Source organism: Gossypium raimondii, chromosome 1 (assembly GCF_025698545.1).
Source record: "Gossypium raimondii isolate GPD5lz chromosome 1, ASM2569854v1, whole genome shotgun sequence".
Classification (NCBI taxonomy): domain Eukaryota; kingdom Viridiplantae; phylum Streptophyta; class Magnoliopsida; order Malvales; family Malvaceae; genus Gossypium; species Gossypium raimondii.
The window spans coordinates 20,606,319-20,624,208 of record NC_068565.1 but is presented as its reverse complement, the minus strand read 5'-3'; the positions used below and the strand labels follow the sequence as shown (position 1 = coordinate 20,624,208).

Below are 17,890 nucleotides of genomic sequence, written 5' to 3'. Positions count from 1 at the left end.
TCCGAGGTAAAGTTTATGTGCTGAAAAATACAAAACTTATACAGAAAATTCTACATGAAGCTCATAGTGGCAGCTTATCTGTTCATCCTCGGAGGAACAAAATGTTCAGTGATTTGAAACAGATGTATTGGTGGTCGGGTATGAAACGCGACATTTCTGACTTTGTGTCTAGATGTTTGATTTGTCAACAGGTCAAAGCTAAACATCAAGTGCCTTTAGGACTATTACAGCTGGTGATTATACACATCACATACTTTGTAAATTAAACAGGGGTATAAGAAAGCTTACACTTGGAACTTAGGATAGGGGTTTAAACTACTCTTAAGCTCCCAATTAACACTATGAATCGTGTCTACTAGTAGCGATTCTAGACACTCACTGTTCACACTTCCGCATAATTGTCGAAAGCTTAAACTAGCTTTTCCTTACCTTTTGCCTTGCTCGTAGAAGGCTCCAATAGTTTCGATGCTTCACACATAATAACCACACAATATATACAATTAATTAGTAGCCATAACACACCTTAAACATACAAAAACACAGGTCCAAGGCTAGTTCCTCTTAGAACTGAAATTTTCGACTAACAAACTAGAAACTCAAATATCTTAACCTTTACTAATTCTCATTCCCTATAATCGATTCCAATCATTTAATTATATATATGAGAATAAATCCCAACCTTCAAACTACACAGATTCATGGTTCCAAAATTTCGACATAAAATAGTCATTTTTCATGGAAACTCATTAAAATCTTAGAATTCTTTAATGAAACTTTAAGGAGTGTTTAAAAACCTTCTAATCACATTAAAACTAATTCAAAAACACTTTGAAAACTCATTTTTATTCAAAATCCTGAAATCCATCATCAGATATCCAATTTTTGGCATTTATTCAAAACATTCGATTCAATTGGTAAAAAATCTATTTTAAAGGGTGGGTAACATTAAAAACTAATAAGAAATCGAAAACTTATCTTTGTTAAAGGAAAATCGAACATTTGATTGAAAACCCGGAAAAACTCACTTGAAGAAAAATCAATGGATTTAATGGTGTTTTTTTGTGTCTTTCTTTGAATTCAAAGGGGTTTATATGTTTGAAGGATAATAGAAAACAATAGATTGGAGTAATAGAGGCCAAAAATTGAAGGATGAAATTTTTGGGTTTTCATCCTTAATGGACGACACAAAGAAAAGGGATGAAGGGGTTTCTTTGTTTTTTTCATTCACGTCAAAAGTAGGTTTAAAAGGGAAAAATGGGATGCTTTTAGAACTTGGTTTATTTGCTTTAAAACTACTCTTAATTTAATCCTTTTTACAAAACAGTCCTCTTTTCAAAATTGAAGTTCTTTCCTACCTTATTTTCAAAAATTGATTTGATTTTCAAAAAGCTATAGTCGAAAATAATTTCGGGTTACCATAATTCAAAATTTCTAAACCCATTCCGAGCCAAATCCCTAATTTACCCTCAAAACTTTTAGGCCCAATTTTGGGGTGTGACAATACCTACTAAATATAACACCGGTAACTAGTGCCTAGTAAATATAACATCGACAAAGAGTGCTTGCTACGCCCTAATGACATGTTATTTTTATCCTAGATATTTACAGAGTTCACACGGGATTGACCTATATACCTTGATCCTTTCATGATATTAACCATACACCAAGATTCATTTGGTACCAACTTCCTATAGAATAACATGTTTCAAATCGAACAAATACAAAGCCATATTTTTCCATTCAAGTACTTGATCACATTTACAACTTACCTTTATCTACCTTGTTTGTTATACACATACACACAAAATTATAAACAACTATGATTACAACATTAATAAACATAAGAACATCTAATACGAACTCAAGAAAAAGCAGTAGTTACCAACACTTCGACGAGGATTATTCAATAACTTTTTCATTCATGCAATTATCAACCAACTGATCCGTTTCATGATCTAATATAATAATTTAATTCAATTAACCAATTAAAATGCCTTCAAACACTTAAATTCACATATTTGACCATTTATCAACATTTTACACTTTTACCCTAAACTTTTACCTTTGATTCATTTTAGTCCCTAAACCCGAAACTTACACAATTATCACAATTAAGCCCAAAACCCAACTAGCAAAATTTTTATTTATTCAAATACAACCCATAATTATTGAAATTTTACAAGAATTTCATGCTGAAAGTATTATTTTATCAATTTAGTCCTTAAACTTAAAACTAAGCAAAACCGCTTTACAGAATAGTCCTATTTAACTATCAAGCTTAATAATCTATCAAAAAACTTCAAAAATATCACAAATTCATCAATGGTATAATTCAAAACATTTAATAATTTTACAAATTAGTCTTCGTGTTAGCTAGATTAAGCTACAACGTTCTCAAAAACATAAAATCATTAAAAATAGGTGAAAAATACATACCATGCACTTGATTGAAAGCTTGGTCGAACTAAGTTTAAGCTATGGTGTTTCTTTCCTTTTTGATTTTAGTGGAAGAAAAGTGAATAGGAAAAGAAATGTTTTTTACTTTTGTTTATTATAATTAACTAATATTTTAACATAAATTTAGTATATGGATTATTATTTATCTAATCACAACCATCCACTATTGGTATTAAGGTTTATTTACTATTTAAAGCCATCAAATTATGTTTTTATAATCAATTAACTCATTTAAACTAATAGCGATAGATTTTGTGACTTTTACTTAATTAACTATCTAAACGTTAAAATTTCCGGATCAAATTCCAATACACTTATATAATTGCTCCATAAATATTTATAAATATTTACGGGCTTGGTTTCAGAAACAAGATCCTAATACCTCATTTCCCAAAACCACTTGACTTTAAGGACAAACTACTTGTACTTAACAATTTGTTCAATTTACATTAAACCAAAATTCAATATAATATTATAATTGAATCATAAATATTAAATAATATTTATGGTCTCACTCTTCAAATTTGTGGTCCCAATACCACTTTTTTTGACACCACTGAAAATGGACTGTTACATTAACTTTCTCTTTTAATCCACTTACTGGTTTTAAAATTTTATTTCATATTTTTTAATTTATTTATTAATAACTTACTATAATTATAGTACATTTTCTTTCATAATAAAATCCAATATCGTCCACTATCATTAAACCATTGGTTTATTTACCTTATAAGTCATTTAGCTAAGTTCTATCGTACTATCTTGTAATTTAATAACAATTCACACCTTTATCACTTACGCGATTTAGTCATTGTATGTTAATTAAACACTAACTCAATCGCATTGTTACATCTTCTGCTTCAGCGAACTTATGCGCTCTCTCATACAAATCTGCCAAGGTTTGTGGCCTATTATGAATAGATGAATACTGCATATACTCATTCTAAACTCTTATGATGAAGGCATCAATGGCCCACTGGTCCTCCAAGTTATTTGTGTTCAACGTGGCAACATTATTGTCCTATGGGCTCAAAATCTTTCCAAAGACATATGTCCCAACTATGAGAAACTTTGAATGGAGCCGTAAGGCAAATACAAATACCAATCTTTCGTCCCTCCCCTAAGAGTGGTCAAGAAAGCTTTACACTTCGCCATATCTGAGGCCCTAAATACATTTATGTAATCGCTATGCTGCATGAGATGGGGCCTAGGATCCCTTCTACATTCAGACATCCCCATCGACACTTTAAAATCAGATGGTAAGCTCACTACTGCTACATTCAGACATCCCCATCTACGCTTGAACGTCTCTATGCAAAACATCCATCTCATTCTGCCATGGATTTACATGTACTCCCACAACCTCCTCCTAAAGAAGCGTGACATGATCCAAAAGATTAGAGTGGTTAAAATACATTTTTCTTCTCAACTCTTCGTTTTGTCTTATTCCTGCTAAAACACTTGCTGTTGTTCGAACTTGGCACTTTGTTGAGTCATCCATTCCTTCATTAATCCCAGTTGCTCCTGTAAACCAAAAAGTTGTTGTGGCGATGTTCCTTGATCAGAGGGAGCATTGAAATCAAAATAATTAGAGGCACGTGCTTGGCCTGAGTTACCTAGATTTTCTAGTCGATCAGCAAACCAATCAACAAAAATGTTTATCTCACTGGGTTGATTGCCCTACCAAAACTTCCTGCCTGACCTGATGGGAAACTACTGTGAAAACTCTCGTTGGGGTGAGTCATCTTAGTTTTTTGGTTTTTTGATGGTTGGAAATCTGTCCACACTTACCACACCAAATTGTTGAGTGTTTTAGAGTGAGTGTCATTCAAAAGGGTTAGATTCTCTATTTATATGATACAGTTACTGTTTATGGATGGGACGTCGTAGGTAGGTCCCCATGCATGCCAACACGTACCCTATTCTAAGGTTAACACGTGTTTTCTAGATGAGGGTTTGCCTTCGTAGTGGTGCAAATCCATATCGTGTGGTCTCATAGAAAGAAGCGAACACCTCACGTGTGAACTTAAAGCCGAACCCTATAGATTACGAGTCAGGACCCAACTGAGTATCCAGGTAGTGGGTCGATAATGGTGAGTAATATAACACTTTTGTTTTTTAGTTTTTTAATAAAATAATGGTAATACTTATAATTTTTAAATGATTATAAATATTTGTGTGGTTCACTAGTCGATTTTGTTATTAAGTCTAACTTTATTAATATTTAATAGCATTTTTAATGAAAGAGTAGCAAAACAAATTTCACTTTACCAAATTTTTCTTAGTCAATAGTTTTGGAAATTTTAGAGAAGTTAAGTGCAACTTTGTAACGACTTGAAATTCAGTGGTGTCGAAAATGCGGTTCGAAACCCTATTTCTATAATCTGAGTCTGTAAATATAAAATAAAAAATATTTACAGAATTATTATAAAAATATACTAAAATTTGGTTAAATAATTTAGCCAAAAAATTAGTTAGTTAAAGACCAAGGATTAAAATGTAAAAGTTTAATCACTATAGATTTTCATTGACAAAATACTTGAGGACTTATATGGAAATTAAAAAAATGTCTAAAATTGTAATTAAACCATTTTTAGTTAAGTGGTAGTGGATGATGATGACAACTTCACTAATTAAGATTAAAGATTAACTTAAGTTAATTAAGTTATGATTAAATAATTAAACTAGGTTAATTATAAACTAAATAAAGTATAAATGAGTAAACTTAGTGGAGTTCATCATCTTTTTTCCATTCACCACTATCCACCATAGTTGAATTGGATAAAGCTTCAAGGATTTTCATCAAAGTTTCGACCATTTAATATGTAATGGAATCTAGTAATTTTTATAGATTTATGACCATAAGAGCTTGATTTAGCTAGCCCATGTACCAATTTGGTAACATGTTAAAGTTTTAGAAAGTTTTCATTGTTGATTAATTGATGATTTAGGCTTGAAATTTATAGATTTAAAGCTTAGATTATGAAAAGGACTAGATTGTAAAGTTAATTTAGTTTGTTTATTAACATTGTTATATTAGGGACTAAATTGAATAAATTTCAAAATTAATATAAAATTATGTTAGGAATATAAAATATTAGGTCCCTAATGAGACTACGTGAAATCAGATTTTAATCCAAAGCTAGGAATCAAGAGTTATGCTTATCCCAAGTTTAGGGACTAAATTGAATAGAATGTAAAATATGTTGGACTTTATTTTTGTATGTGAAGTGGATGGGAATAAATACTGTATATCTATTGTATAATTTTATGTAGCTAAACACGACATTGAGCCATCGAAAAGGAAAGGAAAAACGAGATTGTTGATGAGTGACGCGAGATTTCGGTTTGTACTTTGATGATTGAAGACCAATATAGTATGTAACAATCATATGTATTGGTTGATGAAATCATGTTTCAATTTTATATGCTATAAAATGAAAGTATTGGTATACTAATGTAGAATTATATGATATGGAAAGTTTAAATGCCAACAAGAAATGAATTTATTTATAAAAAGGATTATTTGCATGCTTCATATGGTAATGGAAGTTTTGGAATGAATAAGCATGTGAAATAGCTAAAGTTTAAATTTGCATGATAGTTTGTTATGTGACTTATATGAGGTATAGTTTTGATCATGTTTAAGCTATTTGGTTTGACGACTTCCAACTTGCATAGGTCATATATGTTAAGGTTTTCATAGTGAAACAAATTGGCAAGTTGAATTGGTAAATGGCTAGAATATAATATGTTTTAAATATGAGTTGTATATCATTTGAATATGGTTTTCAAAGATGTTAGAAGCTTGATTTGGTAAAGGATTGACATGATCTAGTATTGTTGAAATTGGTATATGCATTGGTGAAATGAAACATGTTTGGCTTGAAGTATTGAATATGTACCAATGTGTTTTTTCAAAGGGGTGACGTCACGACCACAAGTTCCCAACGTCGCAAAATAGATTGACAATGAGTGGCGTTGTGCCGTCGAGTTTTTTGAAGTCGCGACATAACTCACTGACTGATGAAGTCGTGATGTCAACTCGTAGACTTTGAAAGTTTTACAATTTGGTCTTAATTCGACCTCGGGTTAGCAAAAGAGCTTTCATAACCTCATATAAGATCCGAAAATGATAGAAAATCTTATTGAGATGAATTAATATTATTAATTGCATATATATAAAGGGTAAATTGAGTCTTAGTTACTTTGGCTACCGATGTGGCACCCCGTAACTAGGATCCAACGATCATTTCGGGCATGGGGTGTTACAAAACCGATTTTGGATTTTAATGACTAAGGTCACTTTTTTCTTTAATTTCTTGAAATCTTTGCATTCTGAAATATTTTTTTCATAAAACCCACGTATTTATTTGGGTTAGTTTAATAGTTGTCAAAATCTAGTGACTTTTCAGTGAGATTCCAACGATATTTTCGTTACCCAGTGAAATTTCTCTTTAAGATCGTTCAAACAGTATGCGTGGCATCCATTTTGATTGACTAATTTAGGAGAAAACAATTTTCAAAATTTCTGATGTGTGGGTTTTTGACAGTTTGAGTAGCCGAGTTTGATACACTAGAAATCTATCTATATGTGTTCATTTGTTTAAAAACTTTAACTTTTTTCATATTATAAATTTTTAAATTTAATTTGATATTTATATCTTATTCGGATGATTTTTGTGTTTAAATATATGAGGCCCCAAAGTAGGTTAGTTGAAATTGTCAACCTGAAAAATCTGGGTAGTTTGTGTGATTTCTTATGTTTTGTTTTTAAATTCATGTTTTATACTTCCAAAATACCAAATAAATTTTGTGTTTGAAAGGCTTCAAGTAAGCCAAACGGTCATGATGTTCAAAATTTTAAATTTTTTGAAATTTTGATTTTAATTGATTTTAAAATATTTTCAATCCGAATACATATTATTTGGTTAGAAACCATACTAAACTAATTTTTATTAAGTTATTAAATTTTCTTATAATATGTGTTTATTTTATTAAATTTGATTTACCTACTTTTGGGGTAAAGGATAGTTTTATTAAATTGTATAATTGTGTCTTAGCTTGTTATTGGGATTGCCACACAACTAAAATTTCTTAGAATTATCACAGAAAATCGTACCTTTTAAGCCTTTAATTTATTGATTGAATTTTTAATTTTCAAGCTCTATTTTTTAACTTTAGGCTACGAGAGGATTTATGAAAATCATTTCTCCAATATCGATTCAATAGACCAAGTAAGTAACTTAGCATTTCTTGGGTGTTTAATTCCGTAAAACCAACATCAATTGTTTTATGTTATTTATGATACATAAGATATTTTGACCATGTTTTATGAAAATCGAGCTAAGCATGTTAGTATATTTTTAATTTTACAATGTATAATTTTGATTTACCTAAGTGTTGAATTTTTCTACACTTAAATTAGATTATGTGATTGCTTTTGATAAATATGTTTTCGAACTGTGTTGTTGGTATTTTTAGACTATTCATATTATGTTTTGGTATATACATAAATTATGCTTTGAGGGATTATAATATTGAATTGTGAAGTATGTTTTGTATATATTTTAGACATTATGAGCAACACAATTTTCTGATTTTGAACTTGCTCCTGGAATGCTACGTTCCAACCCTACTAAATGGGGTCAAATGTTAGTCATGTCCATGTGTGTTTTCTACTGAAAAACTAGTTTAGAAGAGTGGTTTTTGATCCATTGTCATTGGGGTTAATTGTGGTTTTGTTTCTGACTCATTGCCATTGGGCTTAATTGTGGTTTTTGACCTTTGTCACTGAGGTTAAGGGTGACCATAGGGATAAAAAGGGAGTTTATTTTATCTATTAGTGTATTTATAAATTATTAATTTGTCTTAATTATTGCTTTGACCGGAAATATGTTTTGAATTATGTTACTGCACATTACCTATAAATTTTGTAATTATGTATTTTCTACTAAACATTTGGCCTAAATGTTTTTATGTTTGCTTAACTCAATCAAGGGAAATGCCATTTACTTACTGAGTAGTTAAACTCACTCCTTTTTAATATTTTTACAAGTTTTGACTTTACTCATGAATGTGAGAAATTTGGGAAGTGACAATTTTATACATGATTATGTTTCTTTAGATGTTTTAAGAAGTTTCGATTATTTTAGACTTTTGGTAGTATTGATGTTTTTTCAGGTTGTATGTTTTAAAAAGTTTCTTAATTTTACTACATATTTTGAAATTTATTTTCAAAGAAAATTTATAAACTTTTATGATATTATCAATCTATGATTCTTATATTAAATATTTTGGATTACTTAAAATTTTAGTTATTAATGATAGCCTTACATATCTGTGAGATAGAATCTCACGAGTGTGCAGCGTCTGTCTATGCCTTGGTTCGGACGTAGCAATATTGTTTTTCTATCTTAATATTTATTATCATTTAGATTTCATAAATCATAAATCTATTAAAATTTTTATTTAATGTTCAAATCATAATTATTTTAATATTTAATATTTAAATAATTATTATGCCCCTTTTTGTTTTTAGTTTCTCTAAATTTTATTTCTAAAATCATAATTATGCTCCTTTGCGTTTCAATATGTATTACATTAGATAACTTTAAAAGAGATTAGATTAGTTTTAGGACCAAGGCTGTCTAAGCACTAAGCACAGAAGTGGAGCACCCCGCATCCGATCTAGTCATCAGATCCGAGTAAATGATGTTACATTACGTTGTCAAAGCAACTCAGACTAACTTCATTTATTATGAATTTATCTTAAAATTTACACTCATATCAAATAAATCATCATTCATAACCACATACATGCATTATAGGCGTTGAATATCTTTAATTGATCAAATCTCAGGGTTACACGAGTTCAAAATCAGAGTTAAGACTCGAATCCAACTCAAAATGGCAAAGTTTAGCAATGTGTCTCGTGACAATGGAATCTTGTCTCGAGATCAATCTTCCTTAATTATTATTATTTTTCTTTGAAGTAATAGTGTCTCGAGACATTGAGGTTTATGTCTCGAGACAAGGCCTTTCATGCCTTAAGACGAGACATGCTTCCCTTATTTCTTACTTTAGCTTCGATGTTTGGATGCATCGAGACAAGACCCCTTGCCTCAAGACCTAAAACAAGAAAATCTATTTTAGGTTCGATTTTTCATTGTATCGAGACAAAAAACTACTTATCTTGAGACATACCTGAAATGTCTTGAGACCGAAAATGAAAAATGCATGAAATGATCATTTTTGTTCTTCATGTCTCGAGACTAAGTGGACAATTTACCTAAAATGCATAACTTATGCCAACCAAATGAGTTTCAAAAACAAATCTAATCTATAACAACTAAACATCAAATCATCATTTACCAATGTAACCATTCTAAATGCAACCAACACATGGGATTCACATCATTTCATGCATTTGTACTAAAAATAAATAAGAAAGCTATCATTCAAGTCAAACTAAGCATTTTATCTTTAATATTAGCTAATAAAACTTAGCTTCAAAATACCTAAAGGTCCATTAAGTGACAAAACATACCAAATCATTCCAAAACACAATTAAAACACAAGACTCAACTTGGTACATGCCAATAACTGTTGTCGAAACCATTTGTTAATTTTTTGGAAAAAAAATTAAAATTTAATTGTCGACTTTAAAAAAAAAACAAAAATTGGGAGTCGCTACCAATCTTTTATTAAGGTGTGATTGGATCACCAAAAAAAACGACTTTGGTCTATGAATATCAGAAAAACGGATTCGGGAGTCAGTTACGTACGAGGAAGGATTAGCACCCTCGTAACGCCCAAAAATTGGTACCAAATTGATTAATTAATGTATTAGAGTCGAGAGTTAAAAAAATGTGATCCTTAATTAAATTAAATTATTTATTACGACTTTCTCATTTTGAAAAAAAGAAAAATATCACACCCAATGCGTTAGGGCACAACATTTTATTCTCTTCAAGATGAGTTAGTCCAAAAAAATCGTGTAATAAAATTTAAGAAAATATCTAATTGTTTAAAATTTATGAAGAAATCGCAGCCCAATACGTTAGGGCACAATTTCCTAAAATCTCAAACATTCAATATTTCCTTTATTTTAAAAAAAATCTTTATCTCGAGAAATCAACGTGTCACATCCAATACGTTAGAACACAACACATTGAATTCCCGATGACAAGTTTTATTTTGTTTGATTAAAGAACAATCCTCGATTGTTAGATTTTACGAAGAAAATTGGAACCCAATACGTTAGGGCTCAATTTTCTTGAAAATACTAAATACGAGTATTATCTTTATTTTGAAAATTTTCTATTTTTAAATTCGAGTAAAAGATGATGTAATGTTATGATGTATGTATAAATATCGTGATAACAAATACAATAGTAATAAATACAACAATGGCATAGAAATAATATAAACAAATAAATAAATCAATAAAATAAATCAATAACATGCAAAGCATCAAATAAATGAGCAAAATAAAAAAACATGCTTTTAAAATATAAATGAAAACATAAATTGATAAACAAAAGAAGGAAATGAACAAAACACACACAACAAAAAGATACATAATACATTCATTGAAATTATGAGGAATAAAAAAACACATGATCTACATATAAAATTTTGAATTATAAAATTTATATAAATAAAATATAATGCATTTATGAAAATAAAGGAAAATATATAAATATACATTTATAAATTTTAAAATATATGTATTAAAAATATAAGTATGTATTTAAACATTTTCGAAAATATAAAAAAAATGTACGCATATATATAAAGATAATAGAATATTAAAAATAAATATGTATATATGTAAAATATATCAAAAATAATTAAATAATATCTACATTATTAAAATTAATTAAATAATATATATATATATATAAATATGAGAAAATATTAGTTGGAAAAAATATATATAAGAAAACAATGAATATACATATATATAAATTAAAAATAATTACATTATTTAAAATTAACTAATTTTAAGAAAAATATAAAAAAACTAAATTGAACTGCAAATTAAAAATCTGGGGTAAATTCATAAATAAATAAAGACAAGAGGACCCTATTGAACACGCGAGTAATCCTGGAGGGACTGGAAGGGCAATTTTCCTTTTCCCTCTAAACAGCGTCGTTCCATAGGGACCAAATTGAAATTGGAAATAAATTAAATGACAAATTAAAAAAATATAAAAAAACTTAATTGTAAAATATTAAGAAGGCGGAGGGGCTAAAAGCGCTATTTACCCCTCCGCTCAAAAACACGTGGATCTTAGGTCGAGTCGGGTCGGAGTCGGGTCGGCCTCCCCAAAACGACGCCGTTTTGGGCGTCTGGGGGCTTTCCAAAACGGTACCGTTTTGGTACCCTATATAAGCCCCTTATTCTTCCAAAAAAAGTCATTTTAAACCATTTTTAAAAAAAACAAAATCCTTTCAAAAAAGCTCTTAACCCCTCTGTTCTCCGGCCAGGTCATCATCTCCACCTGGCCATGGCCGATCTCCGGCCACATGGCCATTGCTGCAATGGCCGAAAAAGGAGAAAATCCCCTATTCGGTCCCTTTGAAGCCCTTAAATGCAAATCCGGGTTCAAAACCCTCAAAAAACCAAAAGAAAATACGAAGTAAATCTGAAACCTTTCAGTTTCTGGCCACCGATCCTCGGGGATGGCTCCCTCAACCATCGACGACGGTTCTGATTCGAATAAAGGTAGCTTCTTTCCTTTTTTATTTGTTTTATTTAAATACGAATAAAAAAATAACAGTAGATTTAAATAAAACAAAATAAAAAAAAACTATAGATGTAAACCTTTGGATTGATTTTTGCTCTGTGTTGTATTTGCTTGTGAAAATAATCGTATTCTTCATTGATTTTTTTCGATCCCTATTACAGTGTATTCAATGGCATTTTATAGCCATAATATGATATAAAGAAACAAATCTATTGAAATCTTTTGATTTGCAAATCCTTGATTCTCTTGCCATATTCTGTTTATTTCTTGCAAGTGTGGAGATCGTGTTTCGGTGTTTGGCTGCGGCGCTTGAAGATTGGAAACCCTAGGGTTTCTGATAATTTTGGGGCCACTGTAATTTGGGCCTTTAATTTCATTCTGGGCCGTATGTAATTGGGCTTTTTAGTCCCGGGCAAAATCGAGTATTTACAGTTGCCCCTCTTTGCTCGTTATGGTGTAACAAGGACAAAGCAAAGACTTTAAAAGTGCTCAATTTTGCCCGGTCATACGGGACCTTGGTACTCCTCTTCTTCCAGTAGCCTCATTCCTTCCTACTGCCTCTTCAAAGGTATAGGAACTAGTGCTTCAATCTACTCCACTGCAATGCTAGGGAGATAGGATTTGTACGTTTGCAGTTTCTTAAGAGAACAAAATTTGCTTTCTTTAATCTTCTCCACTACAACTTCAGGGAGATAAGACTAGATGCGATCTACTCTCTGCAGCTTCAGAGAGATAAGATCTGTGATTTTTAATCCACTCCACTGCAACTTCAGGGAGATAGGATTATTGGCTCTAATCTGCTCCATTGCAACTTCAGGGAGATGAGATTTGTCATCTTCAGTCTGCCTCACTGCAACTTCAGGAGGATAAGACTGGATATGATCTGCTATTTTTGATCTACTTCACTGCCAGTACAGGTAGGTAAGATCTGTTATCATTGATATACTTCATGCCAATACATGAAGATAAGATCTATTTTCTTCGATCTACTTCGCCACTAGTATGGGAAGATAAGATTTGCTATCTTCAATCCACTTCGCTACCAATATAGGAAGACAGGATTTGCTTTCTTCGATCTACTTCACGCCAATACATGAAGACAAGATCTGCTATCTTCAATCCACTTCGCTACCAATATAGAAAGATAGGATTTGATTTCTTCGATCTATTTCACGCCAATACATGAAGACAAGATCTGCATCTTCGATCCACTTCGCTACCAATATAGGAAGACAGGATCTGCTATCTTCGATCTACTTCACGCCAATACATGAAGACAAGATCTGCTTTCTTTGATCTACTTCGCCACCAATATGGGAAGACAAAATCTTCGATCCACTTCCTACCAATATAAGAAGACAGGATCTGCTATCTTTGATCTACTTCACGCCAATACATGAATGCAAGATCTGCTTTCTTCGATCTACTTCGCCACCAGTATGGAAAGACAAGATCTACATCTTCGATCCACTTCGCTACCAATATAGGAAGACAAGATCTGCTATCTTCGATCTACTTCACGCCAATACATGAAGACAAGATCTGCTTTCTTTGATCTAGTTCACCACCAATATGGGAAGACAAGATCTTCGATCCACTCCCTACCAATATAGGAAGACAGGATATGCTATCTTCGATCTACTTCATGCCAATACATGAAGACAAGATCTGCTTTCTTTGATCAACTTCGCCACCAATATGGGAAGACAAGATCTTCGATCCACTTCCTACCAATATAGGAAGACAGGATCTGCTATTTTCAACCTACTCCACTGCTACTCAAGGAGACAAGGTCGGTTTCTTTGATCTGCTTCGCTGCCGGTACAAGAAGGCAAGATCTGCTATTTTCATTTATCTTTTCTCTGGGGAACATGACCTATATAATGCATTTTATGAACCTAATTATGCCTAGAGATTAGGATGTCATGATTAGAATGAATCAAATACTCCTAACTAGACATGTATGACTGATGTTTGCATGAATGTCAAGTTTTTTTTTTAAGAATGATCTTTTTTAATGCTTAGGTTTTCATTGCTCGCTGTTCATTAAGGCTTGAACGTCGACACGTCAGAACGCCATTTTATTCGACTGGTATTTCCAAAGAAATACCCACAGATTGCCCCCATTGTAATCCTCTAGATTCAATCCACTGGGACATAAAATTCGTTATCATTTTCTCCCACTGTAATCCAAGGGTAGAAATATATGGCTTTCCGTCAATCTTGTCCTATCACAATTCAAGGATGCAGATCATGAAACCCTTTTACACCATTCCCAGGGTGTCATAGCAAATGCTCATGCACAAATGAAGAGTTCTCTTTCCATAGAGGACTTTTTCCTACTCCTTGGTGATTGAACTTTGTCACCAATCAAGACTTCTTTCCATCTCATTCGAAATTTAGACAACCAAATCCGAAAAAGCAATCTTAATTTAGAATTTTCCCTTCTTAGGCTTTTAAACTTTTAAACTTGGTGCATTCTAGACAACAGTCCTGTTTCAGGTTACTAAATTATTTAGAAATTCCCGGAGTAATATGCAAAACTTCTTTTGTGAAAGTTTATTAGTCCATCAATCATTATTCTAATGCGACATGTTTTCAAAAATAATGACTAGGGCATAACTCAAAAAATAGAAAAAGGAATTTATTGATAGAAAGTGTCTTGAAAAGAAAAACACATTCAAGAACAATGAATAATAAAGTATTACAAGAACAAACAAATTCTGTACAAGTAATATGAAGATTAAATGCCTTGGATATCGCAGCTTGAACTTCTCCGTGCCAACTAAGAATCATTTTAAATTTAACAAGTGCTTAGGAGATCTACAGTACTTTGTTGATACCCCAAGATGTCATCTACTCTTTTCTTGTTAATTCGGGTATATCAAGCTCATTACATTCCCCAATCTGGTTAATATTTGAGCCGCCATTTTCAGGTTTTCAACTCAAACCCCCTTTGGTCTCAAGGCGCCCTTTGCGGGTTTTCACCTTGACCTCTCATTTTCTTGTTTTTTTTGCTTAAAACGCCCTTTGCGGGTTTTCACTTTGATCCCACCTCACTCTTCAGGTGAAATATTTCTTGACGGAATCTGAGTTTACAGGATTCGGCAAATTTTTACCATCCATCTCACTCAAAATTAAAGCTCCTCCGGAAAAAGCCTTTTTTACAACATAAGGTCCTTCCCAATTTGGCATCCATTTCCCTCTGAAATCTTTTTGCGAAGGGAGAATCTTTTTCAGCACCAAGTCTCCCTCATGAAATTCTCTGGGACGAACCTTCTTATTATAAGCTCGCATTATTTGCTTCTGGTACATTTGACCGTGACAAATAGCTTTTAGTCTTTTCTCTTCTATCAGATTCAACTGATCATATCGAGATTGGATCCATTCGGCATCATCTAGTTTTAGTTCAGCCAATACCCGGAGAGAAGGAATTTCAATCTCAATGGGTAAAACTGCCTCCATCCCATAAACCAAAGAAAAATGCATTGCTTCAGTAGAAGTTCTGATAGATGTTCAATAAGCAAGAAGAGCGAATGACAACTTCTCATGCCAGTCCTTATAAGTTTCAACCATTTTCCCCACAATCTTCTTGATGTTTTTGTTGGCCGCCTCCATTGCACCGTTCATTTTTGGGCGATATGGTGATGAATTATGGTGTCTAATATTGAACTGATTGCAGACTTCCGCTATTGTGTTGTTGTTCAAATTCAGCACATTGTCAGATATGATCCTTTCAGGCAATCCATATCGACATATAATCTCTTCAAAAAATTACTGACTGCTGACTTCGTGACATTTGCGTACGAGGCTGCTTCTACCCACTTAGTGAAATAATCAATAACTACAAAAATGAAACGATGCCCATTAGAAGCCTTCGGTGATATTGGCCCAATGACAGCCATACCCCACATGGAGAAAGGCCGTGGAGAGATCATAACGTGAAGAGGTGAAGGAGGTGCATGCATTTTATCTCCATAAATTTGGCATTTATGACACTTCTTGGCATAATTGATGCAATCTCTTTCCATAGTGGACCAATAATATCCGAATCTCATGATCTGTCTAGCCATGGTGAATCCATTGGCGTGTGTTCCACAAACACCCTCATGGACTTCTTCTAAGATTTCCTTAGCCTCTACAGCATCCACGCATCTCAACAGTACTCAATCCTTTCCCCTCTTGTATAGAATCTCTCCATCTAATACATAATCAATAGCTAGTCTCCTCAATTTCCTCTTATCATTCTCCATTGCCTGATTAGGATATTTGCGATCCTTCACGTATTGTAATATGTCTTGGTACTAAGGGCAATTATCATTCTCCACCTCTTCAATGTTGTAGCAATGGGTCGGGATCTTATAAATACTGATTTGAATGGGCTTCATGTCTTCTAATTTATTCACTTTAATCATGGAGGCTAGTGTAGCCAGAGCATCAGCCATCTGATACCAGAAAGTGATATTGTCAAACTCTTCAATCAAATCCAGAACCAATCTTCGATAATGGATTAACTTTGGGTCTCTCGTTTCCCATTCTCCTTTTAGCTGGTATATTACCAATGTATAGTCCCCAAATACTTCTAGTGTCTTGATTTTTCGCTCTATGGCTGCCCGGATACCCGTGACGCAAGCTTCATATTCAGCCATGTTATTGGTGCAATCAAAGTTTAACTTACTGGTGAAAGGATGATGATCTCCATTTGGAGATACCAGGATTGCCCCAACCCCATTGCCCAACGCATTTGAAGCTCGGTCAAAGCTCATCCTCCAAGAATGATTTTCTTGAGAATCCTCCTCAAAATTTGTTATATACATCAAGTCTTCATTCGGGAAGTAAAAGTCCAGAGGCTCATAGTCTTCTAAAGCTCTGCTAGCCAAGAAATCTGCTATTGCACTCCATTTGATGGCCTTCTGACTTACATATACCATATCAAATTCGGAGAGTAAGATTTGCCATCTAGCCATTCTCCCATTCAGTGCTGTGGACTCCATCATATACTTTAAAGGGTCTAATTTTGAAATTAACCAAGTCGTATGATAGAGTAAGTATTGCCTCAACCTCTTTGTCACCCAAATTAAGGCACAACATAATTTTTCGATAGACGAATATCTCATCTCGCAGTCAGTGAATTTCTTACTGAGATAGTATATCGCCTTTTCTTTTTTTCTAGTCGCATCATGTTAACCCAACACACATCCCATGGAATTGTCGAACACCGTTAAATACAAAATCAAGGGTCTATCTGAGCTAGGTGGTGACAGAACTGGAGTATTGGATAGGTACTGTTTTATCTTTTCAAAAGCTTCCTGGAATTCTTTATTCCAAACCCCTAGATTGTGTTTCTTCAGAAGACGAAATATAAGGTCACATTTCTTTGTCAACTGTGAAATGAACCGAGTAATATAATTTAGTCTTCCTAAGAAACCTCAAACTTCTTTCTGAGTACGTGGTGGCGGTAAATCTCGTATTGCCTTAACTTTATCTGGGTCAATCTCAATTCCTTTTTCGCTAACCACGAAGCCCAAAAACTTTGCTGACCTAGCTCCAAAAGTGCATTTCGTCGGATAAGTTTGAGCTTAAACTTCCTTAGCCTTAAGAACAATTTCCTTAGGACCTGTAAATGTTCCTCATCTATTCTAGATTTGGCTATCATATCATCGACATAAACCTCAATC

The 17,890-nt window shown here is 32.7% G+C and overlaps 1 protein-coding gene across 1 annotated transcript; it reads right to left on the bottom strand.

Moving 5' to 3' along the window:
* Positions 1-16,516: 16,516 nt before the first annotated feature.
* Positions 16,517-17,029, bottom strand: LOC128041670 (uncharacterized). Its single transcript, XM_052631963.1, has one exon. It carries the CDS (start codon positions 17,027-17,029, stop codon positions 16,517-16,519), a length of 513 nt encoding a protein of 170 aa, XP_052487923.1.
* Between the last annotated feature and the right edge of the window lie 861 nt (positions 17,030-17,890).

Excerpts from the sequence above, each read along its gene's own strand:
- LOC128041670 (XM_052631963.1), bottom strand. The coding sequence starts at position 17,029 with ATGTATATAACAAATTTTGAGGAGGATTCTCAAGAAAATCATTCTTGG.